This window comes from Rhinolophus sinicus, chromosome 13, assembly GCF_057876585.1.
Source record: "Rhinolophus sinicus isolate RSI-liver-muscle chromosome 13, RSI-T2T, whole genome shotgun sequence".
NCBI classification, from domain to species: Eukaryota; Metazoa; Chordata; class Mammalia; order Chiroptera; family Rhinolophidae; genus Rhinolophus; species Rhinolophus sinicus.
The window spans coordinates 36,577,181-36,603,518 of NC_142513.1; the positions used below are offsets into that span (position 1 = coordinate 36,577,181).

Genomic DNA, 26,338 nt, shown 5'->3' on the forward strand with positions numbered 1-26,338 from the left:
AACAGTAAGATCCAGTATATCTAATGTTAACGAGGGGATGCTATGAAAGTGGCTCTCACATCTTCACATATTGATGTAGATTTCATAGATTCAGCTACTCATAGAGCGTTGAAGTCTTCCTCACCACGTATGAGATGCTGACCCCCCTGCAATGGAAAATACATGGGCAGTTTATATGAGGATTCTTGTTTTGTAAATTTTACTTTAAATGAAAGTTGACTCAGATAGAGAAAATAAATGTACACGATGGACTTTGGTTAACAAATTCAATTTATTTTAGAGGTGGTTCTTAAAGAGTGGTCCTTGGAGCAGCAGGATCAGCATCACCTGGGAAATTGTTAGAAATGCAAATTCTCAGGCCTCACCCCAGACTTAAACAATCAGAAACTCTGAGGGAGGGCTCAGCTTTCTATTTGCTAAAAACCCCTCCAAGGGATCCCATTGCACCCTAATATTTAAGAACCACTTTAGTAAGGAAATAATAAGTTGAAGGCAAAGTATGGGAAGGTAGTGAATGTTGGTTATTTGAAAAAAGAAAAAATAATAATTTTCACTCTTCAAATAAGATTCACTGTAGGATCTATTGATATGGCCAGGCTTCATAGTATAGTTAAAATCCACTTCACAAGCAACAGTACGAATGAATTTCACCAAAATAATGTTGACAAAAGAAACCAGACATAGAAGAGCACATATTGTGTGTAATTCTATTTATATAAAGTCTGAAAACAGGAAAACTGACACATGCTGTTGGAAGTTAGAGGGGTGATGTTTGGGGTGAGGGTAGTGCCTGGAAGGGAGGATGAGCCTGGCTTCCGTGATGCTGGATAAGTTCTGTTTCTTGAGCTGGTGCTGCGCATACGGGAGCGCTCAGCTTGTGATAATTCATCAGGCTGTACACTTGTGAAACTTTAGAAATCCTACTTTAAATGAAAGTTGACTTAGACATAGAAAAGAAATGCACACAGGTGGGCTTTGGTTAACAAATTCAATGTATTTCAGCTTTCCTTTTCTTTATGTATGTTTATCTTTAATGAAAACTTAGTAATTCTAATTTTCATAAAAATTATGACTATAAATCTTTAGGAAAGTGTTTAGTAATCTAAATAACATACACTAATTCAGCAGCCTTCCCTCACTCTCAGTTGGCCTTTTTTTAAATTTTTATTAAATATATTGAGGTAACATTGGTTAGGAAAAATATATGTTTCAAGTATACAATTCTATAATCCATCATCTATGTATTTGATCCATTTACCCTCCTCTACCACCTCCCTCCTCCATTACCCTCTGGTAACCACTAAACTGTTGTCTATGTCAAGGAGTTTTTGTTTGTTTGTCTTGTTCATTTGTTGCTTTCAGTTTTATATCCCACATATGAATGAAGTCATATGGATCTTGAATTTTTCTGACTTATTTTGCTTAACATGATAATCTCAAGATCCATCCAAGTAGTCACAAATGGCAGTATTTCATCCTCTTTTCATGGTCAAGTACTATTCCATTGTATATATGTATCACATTTTCTTTACCTAATCATCTATTGAAGGACACTTCGGTTGTTTCTATATCTTGGCCACCATGAACATAAGAGAACATATATCTTCACAAATAAGTGTTTTCAGATTCTTCGGGTAGATACCCAGGAGATGGATTGCTGGGCCTTATGGTAATTCTATTCTTAATTTTTTGAAAAAACCCTACACTGTTTTTCGTAGTGTCTGTTCCTGTTTATATTCCCACCAGCAGTGTATGAGGGTTCCTTTTGCTCCATAGTGTAATGCTTGTTATTATTTGTCTTGTTGATAATAACCATTTTAACAGGTGTGAGGAGGTATCTCATTGTGGTTTTGATTTGCATTTCTCTCATAGCTAGTAAGTTGATCATTTTTTCATATATCTGTTGCCATTTGTATGTCTTCTTGGGAGAAGTGTCTTTTTAGGTCCTCTGCCCATTTTTTTAATCGGATTGTTTGTTGACCTTCTTAAACAACCACTAGAGATTTCCCCTTAAGGTGACTCCATTTAGTACTTCTCAGGGTTAGAGGATGAATTTAAGCTGCCTTGATGTTCTATGTTTTCTGTTTAATTAAGGTCCTCACCTTCCTCTTGGTCTCTGCTCGGTGTAATCCTTTTCTTGTTCTTAGCTGGCTTCAGACCCGTTTCTAGTAATTGATTATTAAGTAATTACCATAAAATGACCTCAAGCAGGATACCTCCACGGAGGTCTGCATTTTAAAATGTCCCAAAAGACAGAAGGAAGTTTCCAGTCCCAGAAGGATAAAATATGCTCCATTGCGAACGATAAGAGGACAGGGGAACTGATGGTCTTATCGGGTGTCCCTTTACATCTCTCAACAGATGGCCATCGGGCCATCAGCTTCATCTACTAGTGCAGTCACCCTGATCAGATGTGTTTTCCTCACCAGTGACACAGGGAGCAGTAGAAGCGTGTGTGCATAACAAAGGGGCCAGGGGTGTGATGCTGACTAAACAGGATGCAGTGCTCCAGATAGAAGTACTACTATCCTAAAGTTTTTGCTGGTTCTATTTTCAATGGTGTTTTATCAGGTAAGGTCACAGAATAAGAGGTGACCACAAATGTGGTTTTGAGGATTACTCCAAATCTACATTGTAGACTCTTTGGGTCTTTAACAACATAGCTACTTCTCTTTATTTTCACCAATATTAGAAGAATATCAGAGATTGTTGGTTGTTATACTATTTGCAGTATCTTTTTTGAAACTTTAATTCTCTACTATAAACAGATTAATATTCTGCCAGTGTACCCTGATATTTCTCCAAGTATTTTTAAAATACTGAAATATTTACCTGGTGTTTGGCAAACAGTGACTTAACTTCCATCCTTGCAAGTCACTCCCTCCACCACCTTGACATGCCGGCACACCGTGGGGCTCCAGGTCCTTGCCCCATTGGTTTGGACATTCCACTCTGATTAGGCAACACGAATGCCAATTATGAAGTGTTTAGAATATTAACCCAGATCCCCTCTTCACTGCTTTATCCATTCTATCCAAACATTGACTACATGACGCAGTTTAAGGGCTGATTAAAACTGATTCAAGAGAACTGGGATGGGGAAATTGAACCTTACATTCAGAGATGAGTCCATTTCCAAATTGATTTTGAAACTTTGTTCTGATGTACAGCAGGAATACCAGCTTGAACAGCTAACATTCACAAGTTAAAAAAATCATGCAAACAGCCATGTGCACAAATGCATACGTCAGTGTTACGGGCAGAATGTTTGTTTTCCCCAAAACACAAACAAATTTCATATTTTGAGTCCAAGCCAATGTGAAAGTATTTGGAGATGGAGTCTTTGGAAAGTAATCAGGATTAGAGTAGGTCCTGATGGTGGGGACCTCATGATGAGATTAATGGCCTTCTTAATAAGAGGAAGAGAGAGAAATTTCTGTCTCTCCACACAAACACACTGAGGAAAGGTTGTGTGAGGGCACAACTAGAAGGCTTCCTTCTGCAAGCCAGGAAAAGTGTTCTCACCAGAAAGTGCATCAGACAGTACCTTGATCTTGAACTTCTAACCTCCAGAACTATGAGAAAATAAATTTCTGTTGTTTAAGTCACCCCAACTATGGCATTTTGTGGTGACAGCCTGAGCAGAATAGTATAGTCAATGATTGCATTAGGAATATCTATAATAATAATTTCTAGAACTTATAGTTAAACCTAGTCTAAAATAATAGTGGATTAAAATAAAATCTTTCTAGAAATAGAAAATAACACTTTTAATTTAGTCCTAGTATACTTCCCAAGGTTCCCATAAAATAACATTTTATAACATTTAGTTTTAATGCATTTTTCTCAGTTTATGAGGCAAAACATTGCCCTCATCATAGAAATGCCTCTATACACCCCATTTCCTGTGATACCAGATGTCACCTGATTTTTTTTTTTCCTCGTCAGGGTCATTTTTGAAAATGAAATATACTGAACTTGCTTTCTTCTGCATGACCAGGTTGTTACCCTCTTTAACTTTCTATAATTTTCTTGATCCAGTACCTTTCAATTTACCATGTTTCCCCAAATATAAGACCAGGTCTTATATTAATTCTTGCTCCAAAAGACGCATTAGAGCTTATGTTCAGGGGATGTCATCCTGAAAAATCATGCTAGGTCTTATTTTCCAGTTAGGTATTATTTTCGGGGAAACATGGTTTGTACAAGGTTCATGAGGGTTCTATATATATGAAATGACTGAAAAGGTGAGCATTTCAAAAAATGTATCTAAAAGAATGCCATACTTCTTAAAATAATGTTTGTAGACAAGAAAAATAATATTATAGAAATGTTTTAAATATACATATATATCCATATATATGTGTGTATATATATATATACACACACAATTAGGTCAGACAATTAGGTTCGCGAAGTCATCCTAGAAAAAGTGCGACGAACCTCATTGCTGAATATCACTATGGTCACCTTCTAAGTACTCCCCTTGGGAAGCTATGCACCTGTCACCAGTGCCTAGTCGACCGCTCAAAGCAATTTTGGAACTCGTTTTCTGGAATGGCTATCGCAGCTGTCGTCGTTTTACCCTCGATGTCCTGAATGTCATCAAAATGTCTTCCTTTCAAAATATTCATCAAAATATTTTCTTTATCTTCAAATATTTCCTATCTTCAGGTAAAGATAGAAGTCACTGGGGGCCAGATCAGGTGAGTAGGGAGGGTGTTCCAATACAGTTATTTGTTTACTGGCTAAAATTCCCTCGCAGACAGTGCTGTGTGAGCTGGTGCATTGTCGTGATGCAAGAGCCATGAATTGTTGGCAAAAAGTTCAGGTTGTCTAACTTTTTCATGCAGCCTTTTTAGCACTTCCAAATAGTAAACTTGGTTAACTGTTTGTCCAGCTGGTACAAATTAATAATGAATAATCCCTTCGACATCAAAAAATGTTAGTAACATCGTTGCAACAAGTTTGTGAACTTAATTGTCAGACCTTATACACGTTAAAAGTAGACAATGAACTTGCAAGAACCACAAAGTAAGTGAGTCAAAGTCTTTTAAGTTATGCAAAAGTGACACACACATTGAGTTCACCTCGGTAGAAAAGTGAGAGAGTGAAGAAACCATTTCATTAGCCTCAAGAACTGGATCATTTATTTGGGAGGAAGCGACAGTTCAAACAATCCCTCTAGAAACTCAGAATTTCTCTAATAGTCATTCGTTCAAGAAGTATCCAAGATTTTCATTACTTTATTTTCCTCTTTTTATTCTTATAATGCTACTAAGTAACTGTTTATGCTTCTTTGTTCTACCCCATAGTGGCTTGTGTTTCTACCCTTCACTTTCGGTGAATGTCTGCCTTTAAACCACTCTACACTTTAAGTTTCTTTGTAAATGTTACCATCAAACACTCCAGGACAAAGAAGCTGATGAATTCCATTCATAATAACAGAATATTAGTTCTCTCCTGGTAGATGGAGTTGTCGTGATAGGCCAACTTAATGTCTCTGGCCACCTTAATGTCAGATGACTGCGCAAGACCCATCCCTCACTGATCATCTGTGGTCCAGCTCTCAAGATTATATGGTGCAAAACATGGGAACCTTTTTTCCAAAATCTTCCTTGTCAGGCAGCAGGCACTTTCCCCAACATTCCCTAAAGAAAAGCAGCATGACAAAGAGCTGTGAGTCAGGAGAGTAGGGTGAATATTCACATTTTTGCTATTAAATAGCAAGAGACAGGTTAGTGACTATCTAGGCTGTCTTAGTTTAGGTTTCCCAAAAGCAAATCCTGAGACAAGGATGTGAGTACAGTTGGTTTATTTGTGAGGTGATCCCTGGAAGCACAGGTGAGGGGTGGAGAAGTGGAGCAGGGAAGGGAGGGCATGTTAATGAGATTATGGCTGAGGGGAACTGAGATGCTTTTCCTCTGAGAGATGTATAGAGTGCATTCTGAACTGTCTCCCTGAGGGGCAAGGACTCTGTGGTTTCATCTCCTAAATCCTTTGGGGGTCAGAAGTTGAGTAGCTGCTGGGTATTTCTGGCCTATCTGGAGCACTAATGCCTTCAGTCTGTATCTCAGAGATTAGCTCATCTCCTGAAAGCATCTGCTGTGATCTCAGGGATAGTCCATTGGGACATGGGTGGGGCACTGTCTGCAGTAAGGCTTAGCTGATGTGCGTTCTAGTCTAGCTACTCTAGCTCTGACGAGATCTATTCTCTCAGGATCTCAGAGATGGGAGCAGACTGAGAAGAAATCAGAGAACAAAAAGTGAAGTAAATCCAGCCTTGGGACACCCAATACAAAAACAACATAGGATGATTTAGAATGGCCAAAAATTTGAATTTCAATTTGAATGTATGATAAAAGAGGCAACAGTAAATTAGCTTGGGCAGATCTATATAATGAACTTCTCGGCAGCCATCAAAATTATAGGATTACATTCAATAACGTGGAAAAATTAAAGGAAAAAAAAAAGAAAAGAAAAAAGTAAACACATCCATTTCATTTGGATGGATTTCTGGATCCTTTTGGATGTGAGGAGCAAATAGGTGCTAATAATGAGCAGTCATCCAAGTCTTTAAGATAAGGTAAAACGAGTGACTCCCCAAGTCTTTAAGCTCAGGTAAAATGAGTGACTCCCACAAATCGTCCAAATGCTTATCTTAGTGTCCTAACTTGTCTGTTTACATCACTTGGGGGGAAACGACTTACGTTTTGCTTCGACCGGGTGGTAATACTCCTATCTTGAAGACTGTAGGAAATCCCTGACTCTGAGCAGCATGAAGTCCTGGCTTGTCAGCCACATTCTCCAAGCATCTGTCTGAAAACCACCTGGGCCCAGAAGGTGAAATATTTATGAATCTGGAGACAAACACTCTCTACTTCCTCAATTTCTCCATGTAATAAAATAACTGAGAAATAGTGGCCAGATGCTAGGCTGTGACCCTGCCCAGAGTCAGGGTGAAAAATCCCTCATCATTTCTCCTTTGGGGAAGTTTCTCTCAGTAGTACAGTCACAAAAACGTTTCATTGTCAGTTGGAATTAAACCAAAGTGTAAATAAAACACTTGTATTTTCCCTGATTTATAGATAAATTTTTAATAGAACTCCAAGTCAGTTCATATTTATAATCATAACTACTTTTCATACCTTTGGCCTGGTCAGATTTTTTTCTTAAATGATATCAAGAAAGCCTGTGGTGCAAGGCTTAACAAATGAGAGGGAAGCTAGAATAGAAAGGAATCAGAAGGAAGGAGGTCAAGGATAGCAGGTCACAGACAAGGGAAACAAGAGCAGATTTGCCTTTGTTTACTTTGCCAAAGGGGAGAAATTAACTTGATGGAAAGGGTAATTAAGCATTTCTTTTTCCATCATGGTCCAGCCCAGCTTCATGTCCAGCTGTTCTGTTTTACATTGTGATGATTCTTCATGGAATCACAATGTTAACAACGGCCAGTGTGACACCAAAGTCACATGGCATTATTTCCCCCACTATTAACCTTTATTTTATAAATAGGTAGCAAAAGTCTCAGAGTGAAACTGTCCAATTCAGGTAACTGAATAATGAGGAAAGCATGGAAATGTTTACAGAGAAGTGTTGTGCAGAACAAAGAGGTAATTTGAGCAGATCAGCAGATTCACATTGTAAGGTATTTTAGAGAGATTATCTAGCTCAACACCCTCAATTCCTAGGTGCAGAAACAGATCATATAAGGAGAATGGGCATTCTTACAGTAACGAAGCTTATAGTTGTAAATCTAGAATCCCAACCCAAGCCAGTGTCCATTCCATCATAATTGATTCTCTTATTTGCTTATATTTTCAAAACCAACCTCAGATGAATATCACCTTCGATGTCAAGAATGAATTGGTTTATACAAGTTTACTGTGTGGAATTTGAAATGTGTTTTTTAACAAAAACAAAGTTAGTGGTGCATGATGGTAGTTTTCCCAGCCATGTCTCAAAGACTGTTAGTGCCTGGATTCAATAAACCTGGGAGTGATTGGCTGCCTTCTAATGGGGGTTAATGAGAGTATAATGAAGACAAATGACTAGCCATAGCTCATCAGGTCTCCAGACGCTCAGGGCAATATCCTGTCTTATGGACCAGTTACTTTTCAGGTAAATATAGTTCAGCCTGCTATATCCAGCTGCACAGGACCAAGCACAGTTCAGATCATGACCACCTGAATGCTCTGGGAACACATTGCAGTATATACAGAGGGTGCCAAAAAAAATGTATATATATTTTAAGAAAGGAAAAAAAAAACTATTAAAATGTAATAACTCAATAGATACTGATAACAAAAGATGAATACAGTCATGTTTGACTTCTGCAATTACAAGAGGTGCTCCAAGTGGTTACCATCAGCGTCCAGACACTTCTGATTATGATGAACTACTGCTTGAGCAACATTGACCAAAGTGTCCACTTGTATACATTTTTTTGGCACCCCTGGTATTTTTCCTATATATGGGAATAGTCACTAGAGAGGCTCAATGAGACCGTAAACAGCTGTGGAGATTCTACTTTACTGTGGATAAGCACACTTTTCAGATAAAGGAAAAATTACTTTATTCCAATTGCGCCACATAATAAGCCAGTGATTCAAATGAGCAGGCCAGGATAAATGTTTTGCTTGGTATAATCAAATCAAAGTTTACAAGAATCAAAGGAAATCTGCATGATTGTTTCTGTGCAACTTTTATGTCAAGCTAAGGTACTTGTGTGTGGATGTTTACACATTACAGAGCAAGAATATTTTATGTGTAGGTGTTTGTATATAACATTTATTTTGTTCAGACCCATTAAAACTTTTACATCAAAATGACCTCCTATAGCTATACTAAATAGTCGTCAGGGGCTACCTTTTAGTAGATGTACACTTCCTGGCTTGGAAATAGCTTCAATCATTTATAGTTTTTACTTTATAAGCACCTCTAATTTTTATGTAATCTGTTTTTTTGCCAGTTGCATTGTCTTCCTCATTTTTTAAACACACACACACACACACACACACACACACACACACACTTTTTTGTTAGTTCCTCATACCAAATCTACCTTAAGAATTTAAGATTTGCCATTATCCATGAATTAATGTAGTGGGCATCAGGTTCTGTACTAATTTCTCAATAATAGTCCTAAAAATCTTTTGTAAGATGGCAGTGTCACTGATATTAGGGTATAAATGTCTATAGTTATTTTCAACTTTGTTGGTGTCATAGTCCCTACGAACATATGATGGAAGCTATTTTCTCCCAGAAAAAATAAACATATTAATAAATATATGAGTACATTTCGCATATCATTTTGAAAGGGTTTGTGGACCCCTAGAGTATATTCAGTGATTCCCTAGGGTTAAGAACTTTTGTTCTAAGGGAACATATTTTAAAGATAGCATTTATATTTATTTATAGTTTATATATGGTTAAAAATTCAATAGTTTCATCATTTATTATTACAGCTGAAGTCTATACGTATACTATTCTGTGTAGACATGTATAATTGACTGCATTAAAAATGACCTTTTTGGAATTTCTGTTTTATGTTTTCTTTTTATTTTAATCTATTTAAAATACTCTGTTAAACCTTTCCAACTTTCTAAATGAGATTTTTTTAAATTTATAAAAGTATTTTTTATTCTTGTTAATCTTAAAAGATAACCTATCTTTAGAACTTTGGCTTGACTATTTGATTTAATATTTGCATTTTTAAAAATTCTCTAATAGAACATTGACCTTAAAGGTTTTGAAAGTCAGAATCTACATAAAAATTTAACTCACGTTCTCTGCTATTAAAATAACATTGAATGAATCTCAGAATTAAGTGATAACGCTTACATTTTTTGAACATTGCCCCATGATAACTTTTAGAATTAAATAAAATGTGAATCCAAGGTACTTCAAGAATGTAGTATATACACTACATTTTGATGGTCGTTTATAGAATTTGCATAGAAACAATAAGCTCTTTTAGCGACCATATATACTGGATATATTTTCTCTCTTTGTCATTATGAATAATAATTTTATATACATATGCAACGCAACTTTCATCACCTCCTAAGCAGAAAAGTCCCACTGTCCTTTCAAACCTAGAACCAAATGTAATGTAATAGGACCCATGATTCAAAACACTCAGGATCTGATCCAGTCTAGTTAAAGTTCATGAAGCTGGAAATTTAAATAGGCCTTTTAATAGAGAAAATACAGTGCTGACAATCTTCCATAGGTACCTGGTTATCTGTGGATGCTATTTATTATGAGCTCATAGTTTCTATCTTGCTTTATTGCTATACATGCAAGTAAGTGTACGTATGTGGAACCATTTCTGGAGAAGAGGCTTAGGCTTACGTATAGCACAAAATGAACTTGTGGCTTTGATGATGGGTCACATTGATATGAAATTGTTGTCATCACATAAAGATGTGTATTTCTGTACACACATAATATACTCAAACATCATAATTCTAGGATGCATAGTCTTTCATATATTTTAGTTCTAAAAGTAGGACACATTCTTATAATTGATAGTGTGTTATAATTAATTTTGGTCTCATTTTTTTTCTAATACTATACAAAATAATGATGCAAATAACAATGTGTCTTGGATTCAATGAAATACATTTCATAGATTAGAGCACATAAGGTCAGAAGGTACCTTGGCAATGTTACAGGAACTCATTAAGGAAATTTAAAGTAAAGGGTCAATTTACTAAAGACATGGATTTTAGCGACAAAACAGGTAAGTCTATTGATTAATTTTTCAAATACTTTCACCTGTCTTATGTGAATCATGAGAACTTGTAAACTCAATGTAAATCACTTTTTAAAAGATATTTCTTGTGTAATATTTGGTGCATAAAATATAATAAATTATTGTTGAGTGTAAATGAATACAGTTTAATGATGTGCAAAATCTACACAAGACTACATAATATTGAATAATACTATTTTCTATAAACAAGTGAAACTAAAGCAACACTTTCAAAATTAAAGTTTAGCCTGATTTTTATAGCAGTTTTTTGTCATTGTTCATTTTCAGTGTTAATGTGGAAAAAAGTATTCAAAGGATACTTTTTTAAACCACGTTAGATTTAAAATTAAAAAGGCATATTTTAATGGGAGTTGGTTTAAAACAATTTGACATGAGTGAGATAACAGTTTGGAAAATGTGTCTATGCTTAGCTTTGCTTCCAAATTTGGACTTTGAAACTTATTGTCAGTCTCAGAAAGAAATCAGAAGCTGTGCAGATAATTAAACATTTGCCTTGGGGGAATTATTTGCAGTTAATTAAAACCATACACTTTGGGTGTATACTTGCTTCACTGGTTATTAAATTGGAATCATATGTTAACTACCCAAGTTTCTTACTTGTCCATCAAATGTTGCCTGTGGCAGTTTCGAGAAACAAACTTTCTTATAATATTCCAAACTATGAGAGAGAAGAGGGAAAGGAAAAGAGAAAGAATGATTTATTTTAGATTCCACATAAATCAGCTCTGTTATAAAATGCAACTGAGCAATATGAACTCAGTAGAGAACCCAATGATAGGGAAGAGAGGTGTTGTTGTGCCATCCCAGCTTTCTTCACAGCCACATGCATACAAGATTAAGGCTTTTATAGATCTTTGGATGACCACCCTTTTAGCTGCATGATTGTAACCTCTATGAGGACAGAGATTTGACATTTTGTTTTCTGTTGACTCCCTAGCATCAAGAACAGTGCCTGGCATAGAATTGGCCCTTAATAAATATTTACAAAATTAATGAAAAACCTATTTTCTGTCTTCCTATGGACATACTCACATGCTTTCTGTGATGGCTTTTTAAAGAGCCTCCAGAGAGATCTCAAACATCCAAACATGCTTTCTAGCTTTGCCAGAATCCATAGTCATTGGAAACATTTTAGCCACTGTAAAGTATCTCACGTGACCAAAAAAAACAAAACAAAAAAACGATGAACTTATGTTGATCCCACATTTAAAAGTGCTCTACAAAAAAAGAGGATGAAATTGCCCAGAACAGAAGGTTTGCATTCTCCCTTTGCTATTGTTATACTGATACAGTTCCTGAGAAAGATGAACTTAATTACCACTGGATTGAAAAGCTCTACATCTGGCTTTTCAAAGATTCAAGGTTCCCATACATGAATGACTATAGTAATGGAAGCATTAAGAACATTAAAATTAGATATTCCTTTAATCTTCCCTATTTTGCCTTCCTTTCATATCCTTTTGCACAATTTTCCTATGACTTTCATTGATGCATAAAGCCTGCTTATATTTTCTTCTTTGTTGCAAAATGATGTCCCAACCAAATCTTTACCATCTTTACCTTGAAAACATTGTACAGACATCTTATGCAGTCCTTCAAGAAAAGTTAATTTATTGATGAAAATATTTAAGTGTTTTAATGGTATTTTTAAGTAATAAATTAAACCCCCCCAAACATAAATCTATCATGTTAGTGCTGGACGCTGCTCTATTTCCTGGTTTAAAATGCTGACTAGAGGTTTTGCTTATTTGTTGTGTCAGATTCTGCAAAAGATGAGGATATTACAAAAGACAATGAAGTAATCAATCATTCTGTATGTAACCAAGATCATCCCAATGGTAAGTTATGAGATCCTTTTCCAGTTTTTGCTTTTTTTTTTTTTTTCCTGCTGAGGAATATTATATTTTTAAAAAACTCAGATTTTAGGTTTTCTGGGGGAAAAAAATGGAATCTGATATTTTATTAGAGCCAAATACCAGGAGATTGGTAGCTGCCATATTCAAAAGAGGCATTTGCTCTCCACAATCCTCATCACACATTATATTTGTGCTAGGCTGGCATTAATTCTTTTTGTTACCTGCCTGAACTCTATAAGAATTGGGTTTAAAACTACTGAAATAAAGGTATGATAACAATGAGAATAAATGTGAGACATATAGAGAATGGATCCAAGAGATTAAATCTATACATCCTTGAAATACCAAGAAGAAAGAATAGAGCAAACAGAAATGAAGCAACCTTTAGAAAAATAATGGGGAAAATAAGTTTCCTAATGCAAACCAGTTTTCTACCCGAAACACAAAAATGCACATTATATTTATGAACAAAGATAATGAAAACAGAAACTTACAAAGTCTCATGGAATTTACGAAGATTAATGATAAAGAAATGCTTTTAAATCAAATAGTAAAGTCAAAATCAGGTTACAAGCGAAATCACCAAAATCAGACTACCCTTAGCTTTTTTCTTCCATAACTTTAAATACTAGAAGAAAATGAAGTAACATTTCCAGAGCTCTAAAGGATACGATTTCTATATTTAGTGAAGTTATTATTCATGCATGAATTCAAAAGAAATATTTTCTCAGGAATACAAAGATTAAGAAAATATGCCACCATGTATCCTTTCTTAAAAAACTAAAGAAGCCCTGCACAAAAATAAATGTAGAAAGGAAGGAAAAATTCAAAATTGAGAACAAAGTTGGCTAGGATGATATAATAATAGACTCATTAAATGTATGAAAATGCTGAAATAATTATTTCAAATTAGTATCAAAATAAATTTAAAATATTTGCTTTTACCTTTGAAAATTATAGTGTATGTTGTTTTAAAATGAGAAAGAAAAAGAGATACTTTTTCTTTCAGTAAAGAAAGTTTTAAAAAGTTAGACCATTGCTCCCACTGAAGACAATTAGATAATCTAGACTATATATATGTATGTGTATATATATATATATATATATATATGTGAAAGAGTGTACTTAAAGGCATCAGAGAGCAAACTAAACAAGATAGAAAAGAATTGTCAGGTTAGCTTATGGGAGAAAATAGATATACAGAGATGCGAGTACAGAATTTGAAACTGTTTTTATCTTAGGGAATTTGCTGATTCTTCAAAATTTATCTTGAGTCCCATTGCTCAAAATGGTAAGGAACGCTGGTAAACCCCCTGTGTCTTGGATTGAAAAACCAAAAATATGTACCCTATCAGGAAGAATGAACCAGCAGTAGATCAGCCCTCTGAAAGACTGCTGCACAGATTTGAATCACCTCAATCCCCAAAATAAATTAAAACCAACCCAGATTGCTAGCCCCTCTGGCACCTAAGAAAAGCAAATGTAAAATATTTATTGGATGAAAAAAATGATGTTGTAGGCTTAAACCATTTACATAAACAATTTGTTAAGTGCAATGTGTAGCACACACATACAAAAAATAGCCAAAATAAATGAGGAAACGAGGTCACATAAAGAACAAACAAATAGTCAAGGAGTGCAAGCCCATTTGGGCTAAAAATATTAGCATTATGAACACAAAGTATAAAACATAAAAACTGCATATAAGAGAATGAAGACAAGATTGAAAATTTTAGCTGAGAACTGGAAATTCAAAACAGAAAGAAAGAAAAAAAGAAAAGAAAATCAAGGTAACAGATCCAAGATGGAAAAGATAAATTCAGTGCTTGCCTGCCCCCTTGACCACATTAAAATTACAACTGAATTGTAGACAACCTGGAGAACCATCTGAAGTCTAGCTGAACAGAAGTTTTATAACTTGCATGTGGCAGTTGAGAATCGCAAAGGGTATCTCAGCTGCAGACATCCCCACGGAGGAGCAAGGAACCCAAGACCCACACCAGGCTCCACAGCCTGGGGTACTGATTCTGGGAAGAGGACCCCCTACAACATCTGGCTTTGAAAAACAGTGGGGATTCCAACAATCCAGGTGGACGGACAGCTGTGGGAAATCCAGACATCCTCTTAAAGGACATGCACACAAACTCACTTGCTCCTAGGCACTCACACTGGGCTCCCGTGAATGGACAGTGACTCGGGATGCATCTGTGACATACAGGGAGAGACTGAGTTGTGTGGTTTTGGGGTGAGGACTAGAGGACAGCTGCCATTTTCCCTGTGTGGAGTCCTTCTTCTGCGAAGCTGGCAATCAGGGACCATCTTTCCTGTGTGAAGCCCTCCCCACACAGCCAAGTCTGAATCTGAATTAGCCTGGTGAGCTCTGCTTCCTCTACCCTGGTGATTCACTGGGACCCCACCCAACACAATTTACCAAATGCCAGAGGTAATTTCTTGGCAAGAAGAGAGCCCCACCCACATAGCACTAATTCTTGGATAACTATTGGGAGTCTTTGGGCTCCAGGAAGGCAGCAGCTGGCCTCAGTATGCTCTGAGACTTTTGCTGAGTAGCTCCAGGCTCAGCACTGGCACCAAACTCTAATCCAGAGAACACCCCTCATCCCATTCTGGTGACTCCCTGAGACCCCACCTCACCCAACTCATGAACCACACAAGGCTGTATCATCAGCTGAACCTTATGGGAGCTGTCAAGTGGCAACAGGCCTCAGGGTGTCCTGGCTTTAAGCTACCACATACCCAATACTGGTGGCAGCCAACCTAGGTTCACAGTGTGGCCTCTCCATGAGCTTCCAGGTTTAACACAGTCAGCAACCAATTATGGATTGCTTTGTAAGTCTTACCGGGTAGTCTCTGGCCAGTCACTGGCAGTGGCTGCCCCGCAGCCCCTCCCCAAAGGCCCCAGAACCAACATACCTAGGGATCAGGTTCCAACAACAGCAGAGTGCCACCAAATTTACCTCACAAGTGGCTCACCCAAAAAGTTGTCTCAATAGGCACAAGGGCAAATCCCTCTTTGCAGGATAAGGCCACCAATAGAGCAGTTCATAAGCTGTGGATATGGCCGGACACCACAGCCAGTCAGCCAGAATGTCATCCCACCCACTGATGTGACAAAAGCATCCAAGGTTCAACTGTAACAGGATAGCACACACAGCCTACACAAGGGACGTTCCTGGAGCGTCCAGCTGACATGATCAGGGAGACTCCACCACTGAGCCCCATAGGGCACCTCCTACATAAGACTTCCTGGCCAAGACTTGGAGATGTAGCACATCTACCTAATACATAGAAGCAAACGCTGAGAGACAGTCAAAATGAGGAAACAAAGAAAAACATCACAAATGAAAAAATAGGAAAAAACTCCAGAAAAAAGACTAAACAAAATGGAGGCAAGCAACCTACCAGTTACAGCGTTCAAAACAATGGTTATAGGCATGCTCAAGAAAATTAGTGAGAACTTCAACAAAGAGATAGCAAGCATAAAATCGTACATAGAAACCATAAAAAAGAACCAGACAGAAATGAAGATTACAATAATTGAAGAACTGCAAGGAATCAACAGCAGACTAGATGAAGCAGAGGATTAAATCAGCAATTTGGAAGACAGCATAGAAGAAAACATCCAATTGGAACAGAAAAAAAAAAAAGAATAAGAAAAATGAGGATAGTTTAAGGGGCCTCTGGGAAAACATCAAGGATAACAACATTTGCATCATAGGGGTACCAGAAGGAGAAGAGACAGAACAAAAATTTGAGAACCTATTTGAAAAAATAATAACTGAAAACTTTCCTAACCTGATGAAGGAAATAGACATACAAATTCAGGAAGAGCAGAGAGTCCCAAATAGGATGAAGTCTCAAAGAGGCCCACGCCAAGACACATCATAATGAAAATTCCAGAGGTTAAAGACAAAGAGAGAATATTAAAAGCATCAAGAGAAAAGCAGTTAGTTATCTACAAGGGAGCTCCCATAAGACTGTCAGATGATTTCTCAACAGAAACTTTGCAGGCCAGAAAGAATTGGCATGGAATATTAAAAATAATGGAAAGTTAGGACCTACAACCAAGATTACTCTGCCTAGCAAAGCTATCATTTAGAACTGAAGGAGAGATAAAGAGTTTCCCAGACAAGAAAAAGCTAAAGGAATTCATTACCACCAAACTAATGGTAATGGGAGTAGTTGTAGAGAGACTTCTTTAAGATGGAAAAAAAAAGGATTAAAAATATGAATAGTAAAATGGCAATAACTACATATCTATCAACAATTATTTTCAATATAAATGGATTCAATGCTCCAATATAAAGACATAGAGTGGCTGAATGTATAAGAAAACAAGACCCTCACATATGTTGCCACAAGAGACTCACTTCAGATCGAAAAACACATATAGAGTGAAAGTAAAAGGATGGAAAAGATATTTTATAAAAATGTAAACAAACAAACAAAAAGGTGACGTAGCAGTACTTATACCAGACAAAACGGACTTTAAAACAAAAGCTATAACAAGAGACAAAGAAGGAGCCAGTGATCCCAGTTCTAGGTATTTACCCAAAGAAACCCAAAATGCTATTTTGAGGGGGCCTGTGCATCCATATGTTCATTGCAGCACTGTTTATAATGGCCAAGATGTGGAGACAGGTTGGGTGTTCTTTAATGGATGAATGGGTAAAGAGTAGGTAGTACATATATGCAATGGAATATTGCTTGGCCAAGGAAGAGAATGGGTTTTTTGTTTCTTTGTTCATTTTTTGCTATTTGTGGCAGCATGGATGGACCTGGAGGGTATTGTACCGAATGGGGTATGTCAGACATAGACAGGTGCAATGTGATTTTGCTTATATGAGGAATCTAAAGAACAAAATAAACAAACAAAACAGGAAAAAAACTCATAGATACAGAGAACATTTTGATGGTTGTCAGATGAGAGGGGTTCAGGGAGGTGGATGAATAAGGGAAAAGATTAAGAAGTACAAATTGGCAGTTACAACATAGTCATGGAGATATAGGTTATACCATAAGGAATATAGTCAATAATATTGTAATAACTATGTATGGTGTCAAATGGATACTAAATTTTTGGGGTGATAGGTGGGAGAGAGGTTGGTGAACAAGGTGAAAAAGGGAATATAGTCAATAATACGGTCATAACTATGTATAGTGCCAGGCGGATACTACTAAACTAGTCAGGGGATCACTTTGAAATTTATATAGATGTCTGACCACTATGCTATACACCTAAAAATTAATATAAAATAATATTGAATATCAACTCTCATTGAAACATTAAATGAGAGAGGGGGAAAGATGAAGAAGAATGAGAAGTTCAAATTTCCAGGTATAAAACACATAACTCATGGGATGTAATGTATAACATAAGGAATATAGTCAATAATGTTGTGATAGTGTGGTATGGAGTCAGATGGTTGTTGGACTTATCATGGAATCATTCATTTAAGTATATAAAAACTGAATAATTAGGTGTATTCTTAATACTTAATTATAGTATATTCTACAAACTAATGTAATATTGAATATTAGCTATATTTTAACAAAAATCTTGAAGAAAAATAAAAGAAAGTCTAGACATAAAAGATGCCACAGCTGTGATAAAGAATTCAATGAATGGAATATGGTTTAACAGCATATTAGACACAGATGAAAGGGAATTTGTGGACTAGAAGTTATGTCAGAAGAATATATCCAAAATAAAAATAGTAGGAAAACAAAGGATGGCAAACACTAAACACAGGGAAAAGATGTGGAGGGTAAAATGACAAAGTCTATTCCATATGTAATTGAAATCCCAAACAGAAAAGAGAGGAAATTGGGCGGAAGAAATATTTGAAGAAATTATGGTGAGAAATTTCCTACAATGATGAAGGATATCAGGCCGTGAACTCCAAAGTCCTTTGAACTCCAAGCAATATAAATCCACAATTAGGCCCTTTATAGTAAAACTGATGAAAGTCAAACATAAACAGAACATCCAAAGATCAATCTTCAAACAATTGCCCTGACATCTGACTTTTCAATAGACATGATGGACATTAAAACACGAGAGTAGCTGTCAACCAAGAACTCTAAACCCAGGGAAAATATATATTTCAAGAATAAAGTTTAATTAAGGACATTTCAGACCAAAAAACAAAAAGGAAACTTCATCACCGGAGAATTATGGTGTTCTTGCAGTGGGAAGATATTAATCCCAGGATATTGGAGATATTGATTGAAAGTCAAAGACGAGCAAAGGAATTAAAAGCAAGGTAAATGGTGATTAGTGAATAAGTCTAAATGAACATCGATGGCAAATATCAATAATGATGATAATAATACATTGTGAGAGTTAAGATATACTTAGAATTAAAATATACTACAAATATGGCATTTATTGAGATGAGGTAAATTAAATTTAAGTTTGCTAATGTTTCTTCGTCATCATGGAAAATAAAAACACCAATTAATATTAAAATTGGTAAGACTTAGTGATACCCGAAAATCAGGAAATAAACTGAACCCTGTGGTTGTCCCAGCAGAATGCTTGGAGAGACATCCCAGGCCAAAGTGCAGAAAGGAGGACCTCAGTCAGAGCCCAGCAGACTCCCGAGTTGAGGAGAGAGAGCTGAAACTTCTAAAAGGCTAAGGTATCTAATATTTTCCAGGCAGAGTACTAGAGAGTAGATAGCTCCACAAAGGAATGCTCTAGCGATCTACAGAAGGAATCCCTCAAGTCTTCAGCTGAGTACTGCTCAGTACATGCATTAGAGGAAATTACCAGTGCATGAATGAGAAGATGAGTAAAGAACAGTACATTATTTGAAAGAATGATCCCTGGAGCTTACACAGGGCTAGGAGGAGTGCCTGTTCTCATGTGCTAGACTGGAAAACCTAAAAATTCTTAGAAAGCTTAGAAAGATTTTGCCACAATAGTGGAGCAAAACTAGCAATATACTAAGTGATACACTTCTCCTCCCCGATTCAGCTTAAGGGCAAGACTTGAAAAGATCAAACTCTTTCTAAATAACTTAACTGATCCCAGAATGAATATCAAATATATTTATAAAAATATATCTCATACTTATCAGAGTAACTGACAAAATTAATGGGCATAAAAAGAAGTATTAAAAGATCAATCTCTGTGCATCTCTGGTGTTTCTGCCTATTCTACAAGCAGAGGCTCTAACTGCCTTTGTTTTGCCCAATTTTTTCAAGGATGCTTGTATAGTGAACAATCTCAGAATTGAGAGAAACTGTCCCCCTCAGGAGAAAGAACAGGCTAGCTTACAGCCTTGGAATATAAGAATAGTTCTCTCCCCATGTTTAAAGAGCATACATGCTTACTGTCCATGATAATATTCAAATTCTCTAAGATCAAGATTCACCCCCTGTAATACAACCCACTGAGTATTCAGGTAACACTTGGTCTCCCTGTGGGAACTGAGACTCAGGAAATAGGCACAAGTACTCTGGCTACTGCTATTGCTCTGAATAATAAACTGTTTTTCATAGCCTGGTAGTCATGTCTTCTGTCAGCATCCATGGAATTGTGGCTAGCAACTTGCTAATTTGCAAGTAAAGTAAAATCTCAGACCCTGCCCAATTCTTGATGAAGCAGGCAAGTATAACCAATAGAAAAAAAATAAATCAATTGATAGATATCAATCCAGAAATGGCACAAATGGAGTAATAATACAAAGCAGGCAAGTATAACCAATAGAAGAAATTAAATCAATTGATAAATATCCCTCCAGAAATGGCACAAATGGGGTAATAACATAAAAGGTCATATTTAAAATTATTATAATTTTATTCTACATCTTCCAGAAGCTAAAAGAAGGATTACCCATGTTAATTAGCGATACTAATTGAATGAAAAAACAGTGGCTGAGATGAAAATTATACTTTATGGACATAATGGCAAAGTCAACACTACAGAAGAAAAGATTAGTGAATCTGAAGATGTAGCAATAAAAACTATCCAAACTGAAATACAGAGAGAATTAATGACTGAAGAAAAAGAAGAGTGTCACTGAGATATGGATCAACTCCAAGGGTAATTCCAATTCCAATTCCGAAATCTCTGAAGGCAGGCATGGGACAGGGTGGCAGAAAAAATATTTGAAGTAACAATGGCTGGAATTCTTCAGAAATTTCATGAATATTATGAACCCACATAGCCAAGAAATTCTATGACCCTAAAACACAAAAAAATAGATAAAAGTATACATCATAATCAATATACAAGCACATCATAATCAATTAGCCCAGCACCAGTGAAAAAGAGAAAACTCTCAGAAACAATCAGAGAAAAAAGACCAAGTTATATACTGAGGAACAAATATAAGTACGAAGCAGAAGCATCATCAGAAACTATATTTACAGGCAAAACCATAGATGAATGTTACAAACAATGTTAAACTAAAGAAGGTACAAAAGCATATATATTGTACAAATCATCTACACCAACTTTAAATAGCAAGAAAAGTGACTATAATATTTAGAAAGATGTGCTTAAGTGGTAAAACAATAAAGGAAATCTAGGTAGTTGTTACAGTGAAAGTTGGTGTTAATTAAACTTTGGTGCTGGGGAAGAAGTTTTGATTGGACTGTGAGATGGGCATCTAGGCTGGATGGTTATCCTAAGGATATACAGATTTTCTACTTGCTTTTATTTGAGCTCTGTATATTTTGTGTGCCTTCCCGTATGCATGTTGCATTTGTATAAAATAATTAAAAGAAGGAAGAAAAGGAGGAAATAAGGAAGGAAATGAGGAAGAGTGAAAAGAAAAGAAGTATTAATGGCACAATTTATTAAACAAAGATTATGGTGTGGATTGGGGCAATGGTGGGGGCGGGCGATGTTGCACATAATGCTGACTTCCATGAAAGTAATGAAAAACTAAAAATCTGACTATGTTATGGGTTCTGACAACATATTAAGTTTAAGAATAACTTGAAAATTTTTGTGATAATCAGAATTAGAATTAAATAATAGAATTAAGGAAAGATATCTTACTTTTAAAATTTTTGAAAAAGATATACCAAACATGAGAGTATATTCAGCAGTGCAAATAATAATAATAAATGAGTAGCAGCATAACACAAACACAGTATTATCAAATACGATGACGGAAAGACATGCAAATAGTTATGATAGTAAATGTAATTAGTTTACTTTATTAAGTGTTAAAACCACTCAGATTGAATTAATTTCAATAAAATAGTATAGGTTTAAAAATACAAAGTTAGAAAAAGGGATATTTGAGAAATGAACACCGAAAGAAAACATGAAAAACTACTTTAGAATCTATCCAGTTAGAATTCTAGAAAAAAAGATTTAAGTGAGAAAGTTTGTCATTTTATATCAATAAAATTTAAATCCCTGATTAAATAAATCATGGGTTTTTATGTATCAGATGATATGGAAAGATACAATATAAGTAAAACCCTATTGGAAATGCAATGAAGAATTCATAGATATAAAATTTTCAATCAATGACAGAATAAACAGACTGAAAATGACATGAAATCTTTGAAAAATGTGATTCACAGTGTAGTCCTATTGTAGGCATGCACAGACTAATCAATGAAACAGAATAAAGAGTTTAGAAATAGACCCAAGGTAATATGGGATTTCAGTACATATTTAGGCTGACATTCAAAAACAGATGACTCAATAAATGGTATTAAGACAACTATTTGGCCATTTGGAAAAATAAACTGCATCCTTATCTCATTCCTTATGCCACCTTAAATTCTAGAAGGAGAAAAGATGAAATGTAAAACTAAAACTATAACAATACTGGATGGAAAGAAACAAGGGGTATTTTCTTTAAATTTTGAAATAAAGATGACTTTTTGAACTGTTAATACTCATATATACACAGAGACATGACTGTATGCACATATGTTATGAAATACATGCATAACATATATATCTGCAGTATGTGTGTGGGTATATGTCATGTAAGAGAGAAATAGCTAGAACTGAATGTATAAATTTTGACATGATAAATAAAGTTTATAATCAAACTCTAAACTGGGAAAAAGTATTCTCAGCTTAAATGCCAAAGAATTAATTTCCTTATTACAAAAATAAATACTTCATATATCAATAAGAAAAAAATAAATGTGGGGGTGCCAAAAAAATGTGTACAAGTGGACACTTTGGTCAACGTTGTTCAAGCAGTAGTTTGCCATAATCAGAAGTGTCTGGACATTGATGGTAACCACTTTGAGTACCTTTTGTAATTGCAGAGTCAAATGTGACTTGTGTTCATCATTTGTTATTGATATATATTGAGTATTACAATTTTAATAGTTTTAAAATATGTATACATTTTTTGGCACCCTCTGTATATAAGCAACCCAATAGGAAAATGGACAGAGAACTCAATTATAATTTACAAAAACGAAAGATAGTCATTACAAATATGAAGACATGACCTATCTCACCATTACTTAAAAAAGGCAGATAAAACATGATTTCAGTGTCTTTTCCTTTTGAATATCAGATATTTAAGTAGGATTGAAAATACACCAAATTGGTATAAATAGGGTTTTCAAACATGCTCACACACCATTGGTGGGAGACTTATGAGCATAACCTCCTCATCAGCAATTTTGACTAAATCTAATACATATAAAATGTTCATATTTTAATCCAAGAATTATGTTTTAGGAATTTATCATAAATTAACACTCACCAAAATCATGGAGATATTTATTCTCAAAAATGTTCATTGCAATACTCTATTTAATAACAGCAAAAAAAGGGAAACATCTAAAAATGTATTTATAGCATGGAATATAATGCCTCTTTTAAAAATAAGATTTCTAAAAAAATTGTAATGACAGATGCTTATAAAATATAAATTAAAAAAGCAAGAATAAAAATGTAAATTCATTTTGATTCCAGGATATATTTATATATTTCTGTATGTGTGTGTGTATGCAGACATATACACAAAGAAACACACACATAACGCATATATATGTACACACACACGTACACTTATATATATATATATATATATATATACACATATATATATATATTATACATACCTATGTATATACACAAAATAATGGCAATATACAATATTAATAGTGGTGATCCCTTAGTTGTAAAATTATCCATAATTATCAATACTTGTATGTATTTTTCAGTGTTTCTGTAAGGAAATTGCCTTTCTTTTGTAACTACTGAAAAATAATAATTTTAGAAATAATTTATATTAGGAAAGTTTTATTTGCCCTAGGAGAAAACTAAGGATGATTAAAAGATAACCAAATTTTGCTCTTAATCTGGGGTATTTTAAGATGGGAAAAAGTACAATTTTGAATAATAGCAGCAATCAAGTTTTAGGTTTATCAAAAGGACACAATCTCCATTATCTTTAAGACAAGCATCAAAGAAACAAAGTTTTTGTTCTTAGGAAGATATGAGCATCTAATCATCTACAAACAATAAAACTATATTGTTGTTGCTATTGGTTAAAAATAGTCCATTTACAAAGTGAATTTAGATTTATCTTCTAGAAATGTTTAATTCCAGACTGATGTTCCCAGACCAATTTTTATGCAAATTAATTAAAACATTAGCTTGAGCCAAACTTATTTACCAGGGCTCCAAAGACACAATCATGTGATCTTTTTCTAAGGAAAAGTGAATGGATTTTGGGGTTATCTGTTCTAATGGTCCCCTCCTATTAGTATGAATGATTGAATTCACTGTATAAAAAAATATACATATAAACTGCGGGATCCTTTATGTTCTTTTGTCTCCCCTGCCAGGAGGGATTAGGGCAAAGGACAGTGGGTACAATTGAACTAGACTGAATTTGGAGAGGTAAACATAAAACTTGCCCCATGGGGGTCAAGACAACAGGATGGAATGTGGAATGTCTGAGTGCACTAAAGAGAAAGGCAGGTGCACTGGAATCATCATTAATACACAGCAGGTCTGGTTGTGGGGCAAGTAGCTCACACATACCTCCTCTGTGTAATATGTCAAATCCTGAGTCAGGAAGGATCAAATACAATTATTCTTAGATTTCAAAACTGTGCACCATATTTCTTCCCCCATTTTTTACTAACTTTATTTCAGAAAAATTACAAAGAAAATATATGCATTTCCATTTCAAGAAAAGATCGCCAAAATATGTTAAGCACACAGGTCAAACACATCAAGAATGGGGACAAGTAAGAAAGGCAGGGGAGAGAAACATTCCAAAAAAAAAAAGCTTGCAATGGCCTCTCATCCTCAAAGTGAAGTGCCAGACCTTAGAAGTCATAGAGAAAAACCCTAGTATTCATCAACCACTGTATGCTGCCATCTCCGGCAGTCCCACCATATCAGCAGTGCTCCTAACCCTAACCCTAACCAGGCCCTGTTGAATTGTGATCTTCCTATTTTTGATAGAATTCCTCTGAAAATTTATCAAGTGGAGCACTGGGACTGGAGACAGAGCAGAATATAGAGTGGCTGCTTCTACACGCTGAATGCTCTACTCTTTCCCTTCCATGTGCAGATAAAGCCAGATCACAAATGAGTTACAGGTCCCAGCAATGACCTGGGAGTTCCCCGTATCAACAGTGATAGAGAATGATGCTCACTCAATAAACAGTGAAAGTTCCTCTCAGTATTATCTTCCCAATAAGCAAATGTTAGTGGTGCCTAGAACCTTTACCAGGAGATATATCCTTACATAATGCCAAAGATAGAGGGAATCTAAGATATTACCTAGTTTTTGGGCCCTTTAAAAACATAATAATGAAACTAAGTCTAAACTCATTATGATTTGAAGCTGTTTCCAGGAAAAAAGGATTTGTAGTCAGATAAGCCTAGCTATAAATTTTGAAAGCAGAATGGGGATCATGATACTTACTTGACAGGGCTAATATGATGATTAGAGAAAATGTTTATGAAACGTTTAGGCAAATTCTGGCATTTTTATGGAATTAATAATTACCAAATATATTCTCTAGGCTAGTGCTTCTCAAGATTTAATGTACATAGAGATCACCTAGAGATTTAGTTAAAATGCAGACTATGATTCTGTAGGTCTGAGATGAGGCCTGAAATCCTGTATTTTGGAAAGCTCCCAGGTAATTCCAATGTGGTTTACCCATGAACCATACTTTGAGTAGTAGTTGGGAGAAATGGGGGTGGATGGGATTTATCAGCAGGGAAAAGGTCTGATCAAATCCATATTTAAAAATATATTACTGTTAGCAATTTACAAGATAGATTACAAGAGAAGAAAATGATAGATCCAAGTGGGACATAATATATCCCTGAATGAGTAAAGGTGAAGGCTACTGGATGGTGGGAAAAGAGAAACATTTTTCAGAATCATCAAACCTTGGTATTTCATTGAATTTTAGGAGTGTTAAGAGAAGGGCATCAAAGACAGCTTGAGATTTTTACTTTCAATGACCAAAATCAGATTCTGTTGATTAAAATTGAGCTCAAGAGATATGAATGTCAAAAAAATATTTTTAAAAAAGATATAAAAGGCATCTCAATTGGAATGAAAGAAGTAAAACTGTCATTATTTAGAGATGACATAATGCTATATAGAGAGAACCCCAAAGATTCCACCAAAAAACTATTAGAACTAATAAATGAATTTAGTAAAGTAGCAGGATACAAAATTAATATTCAGATATATTTTGCATT

The 26,338-nt window shown here is 35.3% G+C and overlaps 1 protein-coding gene across 6 annotated transcripts in view; it reads left to right on the plus strand.

Annotated features, from left to right (window-relative positions):
* The window catches only part of MACROD2 (mono-ADP ribosylhydrolase 2), a 2,124,656-nt gene that overhangs the window by 2,037,894 nt on the left and 60,424 nt on the right, over positions 1 to 26,338 (plus strand). For all 6 annotated transcript variants that reach the window (XM_074317443.2, XM_088789270.1, XM_074317442.2 and 3 more), the window contains one exon: positions 12,541 to 12,618. In XM_074317443.2, coding sequence (XP_074173544.2) covers positions 12,541 to 12,618 — 78 coding nt within the window. The remainder of the gene's footprint in view (positions 1 to 12,540; positions 12,619 to 26,338) is intronic.